Below are 14,482 nucleotides of genomic sequence, written 5' to 3' on the forward strand. Positions count from 1 at the left end.
ACATTCTCATCCACATTGTTTATACATATACTCATACACATTCTCACACAGATACACATTCTCTCACACACACTGATAAATGAATTTTATGGGAGAGCTGGAGTGGATCCTCTCCCTGGGCTCAAGTTGTGCAGCTCTTATCTTTGTGCTATTACTGCACAGCTCCCAAGCATGCCCTTTACTGATGCTGGGGCTGGAGGGATGCCACCTCCCTGGCTTCTGGAATCACCACAGTGCACATGTGGGAGCTTTGCAGCCAGAGCCCATATAGACAGAGCTCCCTCGCTGCTTGTCCTCTTCCCCCATACAATGACCATTTCGGCAGAGTATGAGCCTTAGACTTGCGCCAGCCCTGTCTATGCCCCAAAATCACTCCATTAAGGTGAAGTGATTTTGGAGCTCAAACTGGCCATTTAAAACTACCATTTATTTCCACCGTGACCAGGATAGAGGTCAGATCTTCAAGCTGATTGGCAGTGCATGAAGTGTGTTATCCTGATCTAACGTTCTTGCCCATATTTATAACCACTTGTCTCATTTGTTGTTTAATCCCTGTCTTTATAACATTATAAAGTGCTATGGAATAAGTTGGTGCTATACAAATCCCAGTAATGATAACAATATGCTACTTGATTGAAGTCAGTTTAACTAATCAAAGCATATGGTTTAGGACAGGGGCGACCAAAAGGTAGATCCTAAGATGTTTCCAAACTTCAACTTCCATGACACCTTGTCTAAAGGCATGCAAAAACATGCAAAGAATCATGGGAGTTGTAGTTCTACATCATCTGGGGCTATACCTTTTGGACACCCCTGGTTTAGGATTCCTTTACATTTTATGTGCACACAAGCAGGTGCTGCCCTCTTATTATATTTGTACATAGCCCAACAAATGACCATGCCTTTCACTTCTGTGTTATTGAAAGCACAGTATATTTATTTAGGATTAAATTAAGATTCAGTGACTTTGCCACTAAGGAAGAAATCTCTATTATTTAAAATGCATCAGAGGAACCAAAAAAAAAAAAAAAGAAAGAAAATTTAGATGGAGTGCCTACTTCGCATTATTCAGCCATGAAATGGTTTAAAGTGCCATAGATGATTGCGGACATCAGCTAAAATGTCCCTTGATAAAATAGCTTTTTGTTTTATTTGCCAGCAGGTGCTAATCGGTTTGAAACAGGTTGCTTGTTCAAATGTCTGGAAACAATAAAAAAAAGCATTTTAAAGCACTTCAAAGAGAGTGTCCAGAGAGACTTTTCTGATGATATGATACGGTGTATTGAATATACACTGAGTAAAAATCAACATCAATGCACCCATTATGTCCCCTAGGTGGGGGGAAAAAAGTGAATGAGGTTATTAGGCAAATTTGTTCTTCAAAACAGGTTGATTTTTATTTTAAATTTAACATGTTTACTTGGCATCGGAATCAAAAGGTTCTGTGTCAGTAACGGACAGATTGAAACTCCTTGTAAAACATGGGAGTGAAATTATGAATATCAGAAATGTCATGTTTTGAAGTTCAAACAATGTATTTTAGAACACGACAAGCACATTAGTAAAGGGATTACACAAATTGTATTTTTTGGTGATTAAAAAGGCATTACTGCAGTTACTGATTTGCTTGTTTTACTCCATTTGGATGTTCATCAAGAGCAAATTGAATTATTTCAACTGAATTTGCACTTCTGTTCAGCTTCAGTTGAGTTCTCTGTTCAGCCAAATTGCCTTATGTTTTGACTGGTTTGTTTCTTCACAAGATGAACCTAGTCCCCCTGTTACAGACCAGATTTTCATCTATAATACTCACAGGTTTATTCACTAAAATGTAAACTGATGTGAATTTAAATAGAACTTTAACCCCTTAAGGACACATGACATGTGTGACATGTCATGATTCCCTTTTATTCCAGAAGTTTGGTCCTTAAGGGGTTAAATCTCCACGTCAGCTATGTTTTCTAAAATCTGAAATTCACTTAGAATTTTTGAAATACTTTAGTAAATAGCTCTGTTAGCCCTTCTAGCCCAACTTACCATAACACTACCCCACTCTTAAAGGAAGAAATCACTTTTTAGTAGATATACCCTCAATTAATACATGTATGAATTTTCATGCATGTAGTCATTGGGGGTATATCTTAAAATAGCTTGCCAAGGCTGCAGATCTTATGAACTGCAGCCATAGCAAGCCCTCCCCTTGCAGTCTCTTCACAGGAAAATAACCTCATTGAGAAACCTCTGAATTGGCTATATGTGCACGTATCAACACACGTCTGGTCTGAGGTCTGGAGCTGAGGTCAGGTCTGGCTATGGGGAGCTAACGGAAGTAGGAAGGAATCCTCTCTGGCTGTTTAATTGACAGCCAGGGGGGTGTTCCCTAGATAATTTATAAAAGTTCTGATTTCTCATAGAAATCATCACTTTTATATACTAGGGTTAAACCAGGGCTCAAGTCCGGCAGGAATGTGTGGCAACGGCGTTCCTGAACTTTTTTCACAGCAGGAACACCATTTCCCCTGCAGGCACTAATCAGGGGGCGGCAAAAAATGCCGCCCCCAAATGTTTTCTTCCTGTCTTAGGGGGGCCATCTGATGGACCCTGCCGGTAGGCGGCTGTTTCCCTGTCACATGCGGCGAGGGAGCTATGTTCTCTCTGCTTCCTCACGTGCCATTTGCTGATGCCGGGAGCAGGAATATGACGTCATACTCCGGCTCCCGGCATCAGTAGACTGCCCGCACGAGGGAGCAAAGCAGAGAGAACCGCATGTGACAGGGAGACAGCCGCCTGCCTCACTGCAGCCCCACCGGACCTCAGGGACTCATCCATGCCAGCTTTCCCTAAATGTTAATTTTAATAATATTAATAATTTGTATATATGTTTGTTTGTGTATGTCTGTGTGTATGTATGTCTGTGTGTGTGTGTGTGTGTTTGTCTGTTAGTGTGTGTGTGTGTGTGTGTATGTCTGTTAGTGTATGCCTGTGTATATCTGTTAGTGTATGTATGTGTGTGTGTATGTCTGTAAGTGTATGTGTGTGTGTATGTCAGTGTATGTCTGTTAGTGTATGTATGTGTGTATGTCTGTTAGTTTATGTCTGTTAGTGTATGTGTGTGTTTGTGTCAGTGTGTGTGTGTGTGAGTGTATTTACGTCTGTTAGCGTATGTACGTGTGTGTGAATGAGTGTATGTGCTTCTGTTAGTGTATGCATGTGTATATTTGTGTGTATGTGCTTCTGTTAGTGTATGTTGTGAGTGTCTGTCAAATCAGTGAGAGTCTGTTTGTCATTTAGTGTGTGTGTGACTATTAGTGTGTGTCTGTCAGTGTGTTTGTGTGTGTCTCTCTGCCAATGAATATGTGTCAGTGAATGTGTGTGTTTGTCATTGAGTGTGTGTGTTACTGTCAGTGTGTATCTGCCAGTTTGTGTCAGTGAATGTGTGTGTGTCTGTCAGAGAGTGTGCTTAAAGGGACACTAAAGGCACCCAGACAACTTCAGCTCATTGAAGTGGTCTGGGTGCAGTTTCCCATTTCCTTTAACCCCTTAAGGACCAAACTTCTGGAATAAAAGGGAATCATGACACGTCACACATGTCATGTGTCCTTAAGGGGTTAAACCTGCAAGTGTAATTATTGCAGTTTCTCAGACTGGGTGAGTTCCCACACTTTTTTTCCCCAGGACTTGACCCCTGGGTTAAACTATGCTACTCCTCGCCCATAACGCTCTTCAGCAAGCTGAAGTGCTTTTGGGTTGTGGAGTGGTCCTTTAAAGGAACACTCTGAAACCTCTAAAGCACTTTATCGTGATGAAATACTTCATGTGTGAAGAGTGTCCCCTCTTTTCTGTGTTATGCAAGTAGTACAGATTTCAATAGAATTGGTCACTTATATATATGACCCTGGTTAAACCCCCCTGGCTGTCAGTCAGATAACTGGTCCTGTTATTGCCAGGGTGTTTAAAAAACATATATTACTGACACCATAGGTCTAAATGGCCATTTAGATGATTATCTCCCCACTTAGCACAGATGAAAAAGGGGATTTTATTCTTTTAGCGTTGTGTAGGTCTCCTTGTGGCTGTCCTGCCCCACTCTGCCCTTTTGGCTCAGATCATCAAATTGACTGATTTCAGCCAATCCAATGCTTTCCTATGGGAAAACATTGCAAAGCCATCGCGCATGTGCGGCAAAACACTGCACCATGACAATAAGCGCCAGTAAGTGCATCTCAATGCATCTCTATGAGGAACGTTCAATGCCTCAATGCAGAGCGTGATGATGCTGAACATTAACACTGTAACACTGACCCAGGAAGCACCTCTAAAGGCCGTCTGAGTGACTGCCACTAGAGGTGTTCCTAGACAGTAATTTAAATACTGCCTTTTCTCTGAAAAAGGCAGTGTTTACATCAAAAACCTTGCAGGGACAGGCTATAGACAGCAGAACAACTACATTAAGCTACAGTTGTTCTGGTGACTATAGTGTCCCTTTAACTCAATAGAGTTAAAATTGAGAGGGAGGCAATTACCCAGAGCACCGGCCTTGCAAAGTCTTATCTTTGAGTTGCTTTGAAAAGTCTGGGCTCTTTTTGAAGGGATGGATTGCAAAGGCTGCAGACAAGAGACAAGCTGTTTTTAGATATATCCCAAGTGAAAATTGCGTAATTAAGTGCGTGCATGTTTCTTTCATTGAGGGTATATCTACTAAATAATTATTTTTGTTCATGCTTTTGTATTTGTGCAGTATAAATGTCTTAAATGTCTAGTTCCTTAAAGGGACACTGTAGGCACCCAGACCACTTCAGCTAATTGATGTAGTCTGGGTGCTGTGACCGTTTTGCACTTAGCCACTAGAGGGCTTCCAGAATTCAAATGGACTTTAGGTCAATTAACTGATGCTGGACGTCCTCACAGACTTCCAGCGTCAGATTTTCCTCATAGAAAAGCATTAAATAATGCTTTCCAATGGGGAGGTCTAATGCGCGCGTGGCATTAGGTCTCCCCTGTCGGCAGGGGTTTTACCCCTTCAGCGCCACGGGAAGGGGGGCGCGAGGGAGAGGGGATCTATTAACCCTAACCCTAGTGCCAGAAAAACGTCTTTGTTTTCCTGTCACTATAGGATTCCTTTAACCCCTTAAGGACCAAACTTCTGGAATAAAAGGGAATCATGACGTGTCACACATGTCATGTGTCCTTAAGGGGTTAAATGTGACCATACAGAGATAAGAGGCACCTAAATGAAGGAAGCAGATAACACTATTTATTTAATCACAGTTTAAAGGGAAATTATGGGGTACACATGACTGATAAAAATTTAGTAGATCTGCTGACGGTTTTGGCAGTTTATTAATGATTTACATATCTAGACAGGGTGTACATAAAAGCTAGGCCTCAAACGTTATCACAGCGTCTCCCAAATAGGGAGATATCCATCCTTACCATCACACCCTGTTTTTTTTTTCCAGCCTTTCTTTAACTTATTTCTTAGACCATTTATCGTCCTTGGCCAATCTTTACTACAGCTCCCCTTTAACCCCTTAAGGACACATGACATGTGTGACATGGCATGATTCCCTTTTATTCCAGAAGTTTGGTCCTTAAGGGGTTAAATAAAAAAATGCTTTACTCTGTTATCACATTGGTGAACATCCTCACAACACTATAAAACGGGCTACCCTATACTTTGCTGTGTGTATAGTGTGAATAGATTTATCACAGAGCTGAACGTGAATAAAACTAACAATAATATATAATGCGAATAGGTACATTATAGAGCTGAGCTGCAATAAAACTCAGTCATGTGTCATTGGAATAAGTATATCATATTCCCAGTATCATTCAGCAATACATGTACATCCAATTTTTTTTGAATATATATAAAAAAAACACATTGTATTTGACAACATGAACAATATATGAGTCAGTAAGTGTTGTGATAGTGTCACTGTTATGATGACTAATTGCTGGTTAACCCTGTGTCTGGAATATTGTCACATTCAACTTGATAATCTGATGTAACTAATATAATAGAGTTCAGTGAACAGAACAAAAATACATGATTTCATTACTGTTCTCCTGCTAGCCTAGCATTCATTACTTATGTATTCATCTTTATTACTAATACCAATATTTTCAAAGTATCAAACATTGGTAATGGCATTTACCAAGAAATATATACCCTAAACATACATGTTTTATTTTTGAATGCATTGATATAATTGGTTAGCTAACATGAATTATTTTGCATTGTCGTTACCATTTATCTGTTTTTGTTTTTGTTTTGTTTTGTGTTTTTGGCAAAATAATTCTGGCAGTTATCTGGTATTGAATGTTAAAAAAAAAAAATAAGATTTTGAGTATCTACTTGAAATATTTAAAGGTATGTGTACACCAGTGTTTCAAAACAGCATCCTCAAGGTACACCAACGTTCAAGTTTTATCAGTAGTCCTATGGGAAAAAAAATGGTGAATTCCAAAAATCCTAGGTTTGGGGTTTGATAATACTGGTCTGGAATGATATAACTCATTTATCTTATCTTTATTGTATTTTTAATCAAAGCAGCATCTAATCTAAGTAGTATAGCTTTTTTTTATTTTTATAAACAATAATAATCAGAAATGTAATTTAATTACTTGAAGTTATATTTATATTAATCTTTGATCAACTAGTGAGTTTGTTTGTTTGTTTGTTTTTTTTTGTCAAGAGATTTATTGTTAATCCTTTCAGGGCTGAAACTTGAAGAATTGCAAGAACGGTTTGGTGAAGAGTTTTTCAGTTCATGTTTCGAGGAAAATGAAAGAGTTCTTCGAGCTGTGGGAGGAACTCTTCATGACTTCTTCAATGGCTTTGATGCTTTGTTGGAACACATTAGGACTTCCATTGGAAGACAGGTGACCCTTGAATCTCCTTCTTTCCTATGCAAAGAGCTTGCTGATGGGACCTTAATTCTACGTTGTGTTCACCTCCATCATATTGTAGAATTCGCCATGCTTGGTATGATAAAAGCAGTAGGAAAGAAGATCTACCAGTTAAAGGTCGAAGTGGAACAAATAAACAATGTCAATGAAAAGCTGTGCCCTGAAATCACAAGTCCTGGGAACTGCAACTCACTTACCTTTCAAATTAAAGAATGTGATAATTCCAATATCACAAAAATACCTCTACATAGATCATCCCAGATCCCATCAGACTTGAGGATAAGCATCAATACATTTTGTATGGCATTTCCCTTTCACTTGATGTTTGATTCGAGTATGCTAATCCTGCAACTTGGGGAAGGACTTCGAAAGCTGATAAAATGTGAAGTTCACAAAACCATGAAGTTTCACGACAGTTTTGAAATAGTATCCCCAAAAGTCATCTGTACCTTTGAACAAGTTCTTTTGAGACTGTCAACTCCATTTGTCATAAGGAATACAACAGATACGTCAGGGTCTGAAAATAAAGACAAGGTAAGAATTTTGGGGAGGGTAATTTTAAACATTTAGATTTTTTTTAACTAGAACCCAGAGGCCTATCGTAAAGTGTAGATGATATAAGAATATTCCATTATTAAATGTCTTCAGTAGATATTGAGATTGTGGATAATCATTTTGGGAACATTTATCGTTACAGTACTTACTTAGAAATCGTCTGTCATTCTTTTAGTACTATCATCCTAAGAAAAATAAATAAATGTACAACAAGATTATGAATCATTTTCTGTGTAGATGAGCCATGGCATCCGGCTGACACTTAACGTATAAGATCATCATCCCTGATACATTGTGACACATGAGCATAGATGCTGCTTTTCAGAAAAGGGACCTTAAAGAACTAATATACATTAATAGAATAGTTATTGATAAAATAGTAATAGAAATCTGTTCATAGTATAGGAGGAAAAAAAGGTGTCAAATTTCTTAAAAAAGTCAAAAGAAAGATTACTGTAGTGTTTCATATGAATATATTGTATGTCTACTGCAGCTATAGATTCTAGTTAGACCAAAAAAATGCAGATTTTTATATTTTTATTTACTCACTACAGATTATTTTTTTTTACCACATGCACATGTCTTACATGTATATATTATTTACACAATAATCATACACCAACTTGTAATTATATTTAGCATGCAGAGTTATGTTATACAGACAGGACTACTGTAAGGTGAATTAGGATTTAACCTGGAGATCACAGGCTGGTGGAGAGATCAAAAAGTCTTTCTGACTAGCCTGACATCTCATGAGTTTATAAGGAACTTGTGGTCTGCACCTTCAGTGAGTGCAGGTCAATGTGCTTTCTTGAGAATCGAAGAGGTACCACTAGTCTACCAAGACCACAGCTCTGATTCATGTAGGTGTGCAGATCTACACTGATATGGACCTATTTGAAGTGCAGATCACACATTACAGCCAAGAGATACCAGTATTCACCAGGGGCTGGTAAAAGCACGTCATGAGAATGTTTTCATTTGTGCGGAAAAACAGTTCTTTGCTGCTTATGCTGCTTATCCTAAAGCAATAAAACTTCTTAGAGTCATTTTTAAAGCAGGACTCTCTAGGTCTGCAGTGGCATGTAAAGTTTTAAGGAACACTATAGGGTCAGGAATACAAATGTATTCTTGACCCTATAGTGTAATTTTTTTTATAAAGGGTCATTAAAAGGTCCCTAGTCCTCCCTTGGCCCCCTTAAATAATTTTAAAAATTTACCTTTTTTACAGCGCCGAGCAGATATGCCAGTGCTGGCCCAACCCTGATCCACTTCCTTTGCTGACATCATCAGAATTGATGATCACAGCCAATCACAATTATGCTTTCCAAAGAGGCAGGATATGGGCGGGACCAAACACCACCCTGGCCAATCAGCATGTCCTCATAGAGATGCATTGATTCAATAGTTTGGTGTCTCCATGCAGAGCGTAGAGACGCTGAACGGCACTGCTGCACACTGTGAGCCCAGGAAGCACCTGTAGTGGCCATCTGAGGAGTGGCCACTGGAGGTGTTTCACGGCTGTAATTTCTCTGAAAAGACAGTGTTTACAAGCACAAAGCCTGCAGGGGCTGACCATAGACACCAGAACAACTACAATAAGCTGTAGTTGTTCTGATCACTATAGTGTTCCTTTATGGACTAGTTAGAGATAGAGGACTTGACAATTTAAGCCATGAGTTAAAGTATATATTTATCAGTGCTCTCAAAAAAAAAAAAAACCTTTTAGAAATGTGTATCAGAGCTTTAACAGAAATAAAACTATCAGTAGCTGGACAGTGGTGTATTTAGGTCTATCACGTACACACATACAGGGGCGTTTGTTGGTGGCAAAAACACCAGGGGCTTCAGCCCAAGGATATATATTAGGGTGATTCCCACATATATTTACTATGCAAATCCTATAGCACACTAAACACCATATCCTAAGTCTGGCCCTAAACCCTGACATGTTCAATAAACATTACATTGAGACACCACATTTTAAAATAAACTCTGCACCTGCTGCATTGACCCCTGCATTTGGTCATGCCGTATTAACCCTTCACCCATTGCATTAAAACCTAACGTTCATAGCAATACCCCCATTATGTGCTTAACTCTAATTATGGTGCTTTAACGTGGTACTGTCACAAATTAAACAGTCACTCTCACAGTCTCCTTCCTGTTTCCTGTGGGCAGCCAGCTTTATAACAATCATTGAGTTCTAGCACATCACTCAGCACCTGCTGCCTGTTTCCTCAATGAGACAAGACACAGATTGCCAGGTTTAATTCAACACCAGTTTAATTGAAAAAAGATGGAATCCTGCCACCTGTGTCATTGTTGCTTCCCCAGGCCTAGGCCACAATACGTCACTGCAAGCTGTATTCCTGAGTACATAACAGAACTACCCTGCAGGATGTTAGAATCATGTACTATTGCTATTCTATCATTTCCGTATACACTAGGGCAGCGAGGAGAGCACTTTGTTAATCTATCCCACTGCTTTGAAATTATTAATTTGGTGAAGTTTTGGCAATTCTTTTGGCACAGAGAGGTTGAATTAACTCTGGAAAGGGGTTATATGTGTGCTAGTGCTTAGACTCCACCTTAGACTTATCAAAGACATCTGTAAAATCTCTTTAATACCTGTATTACCAAAACACATGCAATACACAAACGGCGAATAACAAAAATAATAAAATATCTCCTTTTTGGATGCCAGTTGCCATTAAAATTAGTCTCTGGTTGCTAATAAATGGATTGCTTAATCACAGAATGTTTCATTTTGCTTTGTGAGTAGCCACTTAAGATACAATGTTACCCAGGAACAGTTTTAAACCAATGCTAACTAACCAGAATAATTAGCTAATATACCCCTTTATGTTTTAATAATTGATCCCAAAGAAAAGATTAAATAGAACCAATGCTTCTTTACCATATTTTGTATTTAAATGATAAAAACGGCTATTTGGCAAACAAAATAGACACAGCTTTCATTGAAACGTTTACAATTTATTATGTTATTTCATGGTTTCTTGTTATATTACACATATAAGTCTTTTATATGCTGAATAAAAGCATTTGGGAACATTGGTGACTTAAGCCGATTGAGGAATATAATGAAAGAGGCTTCAATTTAGTGTCAAATTGGAGAGAATTCTTCAAGTACAGAGTAATTTAACCTTTAGAAAAAGTCTTTGTAGATACGTTCAAAACAAATGCATTTTACAAGGTTAAGAGGTGTTTAAATGCTTGGAAAGATATTTCATGCATTCAGATTTTTTGGGTAATCACATAGCAAAAAATGCTCTGTAAAAGTATAACCATTTATTTCATTGTCCTACGTTAATTCAGACAGCCATATTGACATCTTAAACTGTGCTAGAATATATATGCCATGTTTATAATCACAAAGCAGGTGCTATTCTGGCACAAAACACAAAATCAGGAGCAATCACCACGGATACCAATATACACCATGAATTGAACATGAATGTACTTGTTTTTTCTTGATTCGTTGTGCTGGTAGGTAAAAGTAGGCAGATTCAGACTAAGAGGGTTAATAAATTAACCCTGGAGAATTCAGGGATCTGTCTGTATCTTTAGATTATCGGTTACACGTTGTTTTTTTAGCATCAGTACAATGTATACCTCAATGGGACACTATAGTCACCAGAACAATTACAGCTTAATGTAGTTATTCTGGAGAAAAGGCAGTGTAACATGGGACATCTCCAGTGGCTATCACTCAGACAGCCACTAGAGGTGCTTCCTGGGTCAGTGCTGTACAATGTCCAGCACTGACATTCAGCATCTCCATGCTCTGCATGCTCTGCATCAGTGCATCTCTATGAAAAAATACTGATTGGCCAGGACTGAGATTGACTCTGCCCCACCCCACCTCCTTGGCTGAGATCATCAGAATTGACAATCTTAGCCAATCCAATGTCTTCCCATACGAAAGTATTGGATTGGCTGAGATCGTCAATTCTGATTATGTCAGCCAAGGAGACTGGGTGGGGGATTAGCCAGCACCATCAAACCTGCACAGCACTGGAATAAAGGTGAGTTTTACAGATTTTAAAGGGGGAAGGGGACTGGCCACCTAAATAGTGTTTTTAACACTACTGGATCAAGAATACATGTTTATATTCCTGACCCTATAGTGTTCCTTTAAGTCCAGGAAGTAGATACAAACATGTCACCAAATTCAAGGTTGTTTACCAGCCTCTAAATCAAGTTGTGTAAAAAACAGTGTAGGTTAATGTTTTGTAAAATTAATATCATACATCTATTAGGCATGGCAACATAAAATAAAAATGACAAAAACATGAATTACCATAAAATGCTCTAAAGAAAAGGAAGACACTGACCAATATAACCACACAATGTAGACGAGAAGAGGATAAAACCACTAATTATAAAAAGGAGAATCAGATAATTAATTCAATATTAAAATATTTTTTTCAGTTTGACCAAATAGCTGAATAGGCGTGATAGTGGTTATATCATTTAAAATGTATCTCTTCAATGACTCTAATGGATTCTACATTTTAAAATCCAGTCAGTGTCTAATAGAAGGAGCTTTGGCTTTCTTCCAAAAAGCTGGAATTAAATGATTTGCCACAGTTTGCAGATGCAGGGGAGAATATAAATGTATATAGTGAACGTAAATAAAATAGACCTGTGGCAGGTATAAAAAGAATATAAAATTGAGTGATACGTTTTATGAGTGCTCAAATCTGCTTTCAAAATCTCTCAATAATGGTGCAAGACCACCAATTATGACCAGTGGTATCTATTGAGCCAAACCATATGGTAGCAAATATACGTAGTGTAGTAAAAATCTCTGTTTTCTAAAGAATACGTTATAGGAAGGAGAAGTGGGTTTCTGATTTGCACAATCAGAATCCTTGTGTATAGTCTAGAAAGTAAATAGATAGTCTAGAGGGTTTATAGAGTGAATTAACTGGAAGTACTCATATACTGGCTGCGTATCTGAAATTACAGAATTCAGTGGGAGGTAGGATGCAGTAAATATGCTGAATAATGGATTATGTTTAAGGGATGGGATAAAATGGGGGATGGTTGCGAAGAAAGGAGAGGAGATTGTGTAAAATCCCTCCACCTGTCCCCCGGTATAGAGTGCAGGTAGGATAGTGAGGTTCCCATTATTACACAAGTATTGCCATGGTAATGTACACAAAGGAACCTCCAAAAAGGACTGCTGTAGTGCATACAATTGTTTCTAAATAGGGCAGTCCCAAGCCTCCACTGAATTTAAATCAAGTGAGACTGGAGAATAACCATATAGGACCAAATAAATTGGGTGAACAATTTGTGAGTAATATTGAAAAAGGTCTAGTTAGAAGAATATAGGGAAAGTGTGTAATAAATATAACAAATTATGTAATTCATTTATTTTCAATATGGATTCTGCATAGTCACAAAAAAGTGAGGGAGATCTTGTTCGATTGCCTTAATCTGTTGTGGAAACTTTAGTTAACAAATAGCGATATTGTCTCTGGAAGATATGAGGAACTCATGTGGGAGTGAGCAAAATAGTCTGGAAGATTAGTATGAAGAATCTCACTTTTAAAATTAACTTGAAAGTTGCAAACTTTGTTATATAATGATAATTCTGTAAGTAGGCGAGGTAAGGATGAACAATAAAAGCCTGGAATTAATTGTCAGAGACTCGCAATCCTTTAATTTGTGAATTGGTTCTAAGGCTACAAGGAAATGTACCATTGTAAGTATTAACAATAGAGGTAACAATGGGCAGTACTGTCTTGTACCATTCTAATTAAAAGCAGAAGGGAACATGTGTTTATTAATGGGAGTCCTTACAAATGGTGTAGAATAGTCAGCTTGTGTACAACCATTGTGGACCACACATGCAAGCCTGCAAAGTGGCAAATAGTATAGACTACTCAACTTTGTCAAAGGCTTTCTCTGCATCTGTTGATAAAAGAATAGCTTGAGAATGAGATAATTTAGGGTAATGAATTAGGTTCAACAGTTTAGTCTTATTACCCTGTCGCCTCACAGATTGAGCAGGACATGCTAGCTCGTCCACCATCCTCCAATGGAGTAGATGTAGTCCAGTATTTTTGCGAATCAATATTAGTGAAATTGGCCAATAACTGCCACAAATTAAAGGATTCTTACCAGGTTTTGAAAGGAGTGTAATAGTAGCTACTAAAGCTGATGAGAGCAAGACAGATATGTCATTGAGATAATTAATGACAGCAAGAAAACGCTTGGCAAGAGTCTCCAAAAATGTTTTATAATATTTAGCAGAAAAGGTATCAAGCACAGGGCTCTTACTTAATGGTAATGCTTTGACTGCTAACTTAAATTCTTCACTATATAAAGGTTCATCCAAAGACTATGTGGTAAAGTGCAATGTATTCTAGAGGACAAATACCTGTATATCTATAGGTGAAGGGGGTTCATCTATCAAGATATATATTTCATGAATGGTATAATAGATACCTTCCACTAACTGTGATATTTTCCATTGCTAATTCTTAATTATGGAAACAAATTTAACCTTCTAGGTGTTATAGAGACCGTGACCCAGCAGATGCCCACATTTGTTACTTTGAGCAAACTATGTGCATTTAGTAATTCATAATTTGTGTTTAGATTGTATATTAAGTAAAATCTATCATTTAGATTTTGTTTAGCTGCTAATTGAGTATAAAAAGCCTTTTAGCTTTATTGGCTATCTCCAACAATGGATCTCTTACATGAGAGCATGCACCTGTTGGATTCTTAACTTTTTTGTTTGGCATCAAGACGTATTGACATCCAGGCACCACACCTTTATGCACTTCCCAAACAGTAGAAAGGGATATATCAGGAGTTGCATTATCCAGAAAGTACTGTTCAATAGCTTCACAAACGTGAGAGACAATGTTCTGGACATTTTGTGGGGTTGGTAGAAGGATGGAGGGTATAGAGTGGGGAAGAGTAGGTAAGTACTTGCAGGGTATGGTTGGACCATATAAAGAAACCTCATACT

General features: G+C 38.1%; 1 protein-coding gene across 1 annotated transcript in view; it reads left to right on the forward strand.

The window, feature by feature from the left end:
- The window catches only part of GUCY1A2 (guanylate cyclase 1 soluble subunit alpha 2), a 198,939-nt gene that overhangs the window by 50,696 nt on the left and 133,761 nt on the right, over positions 1-14,482 (forward strand). Inside the window, exon 4 of the mRNA XM_063444920.1 lies at positions 6,722-7,446. Coding sequence (XP_063300990.1) covers positions 6,722-7,446 — 725 coding nt within the window. The remainder of the gene's footprint in view (positions 1-6,721; positions 7,447-14,482) is intronic.

The sequence above is a fragment of the Pelobates fuscus genome, chromosome 1 (assembly GCF_036172605.1).
Source record: "Pelobates fuscus isolate aPelFus1 chromosome 1, aPelFus1.pri, whole genome shotgun sequence".
NCBI classification, from domain to species: Eukaryota; Metazoa; Chordata; class Amphibia; order Anura; family Pelobatidae; genus Pelobates; species Pelobates fuscus.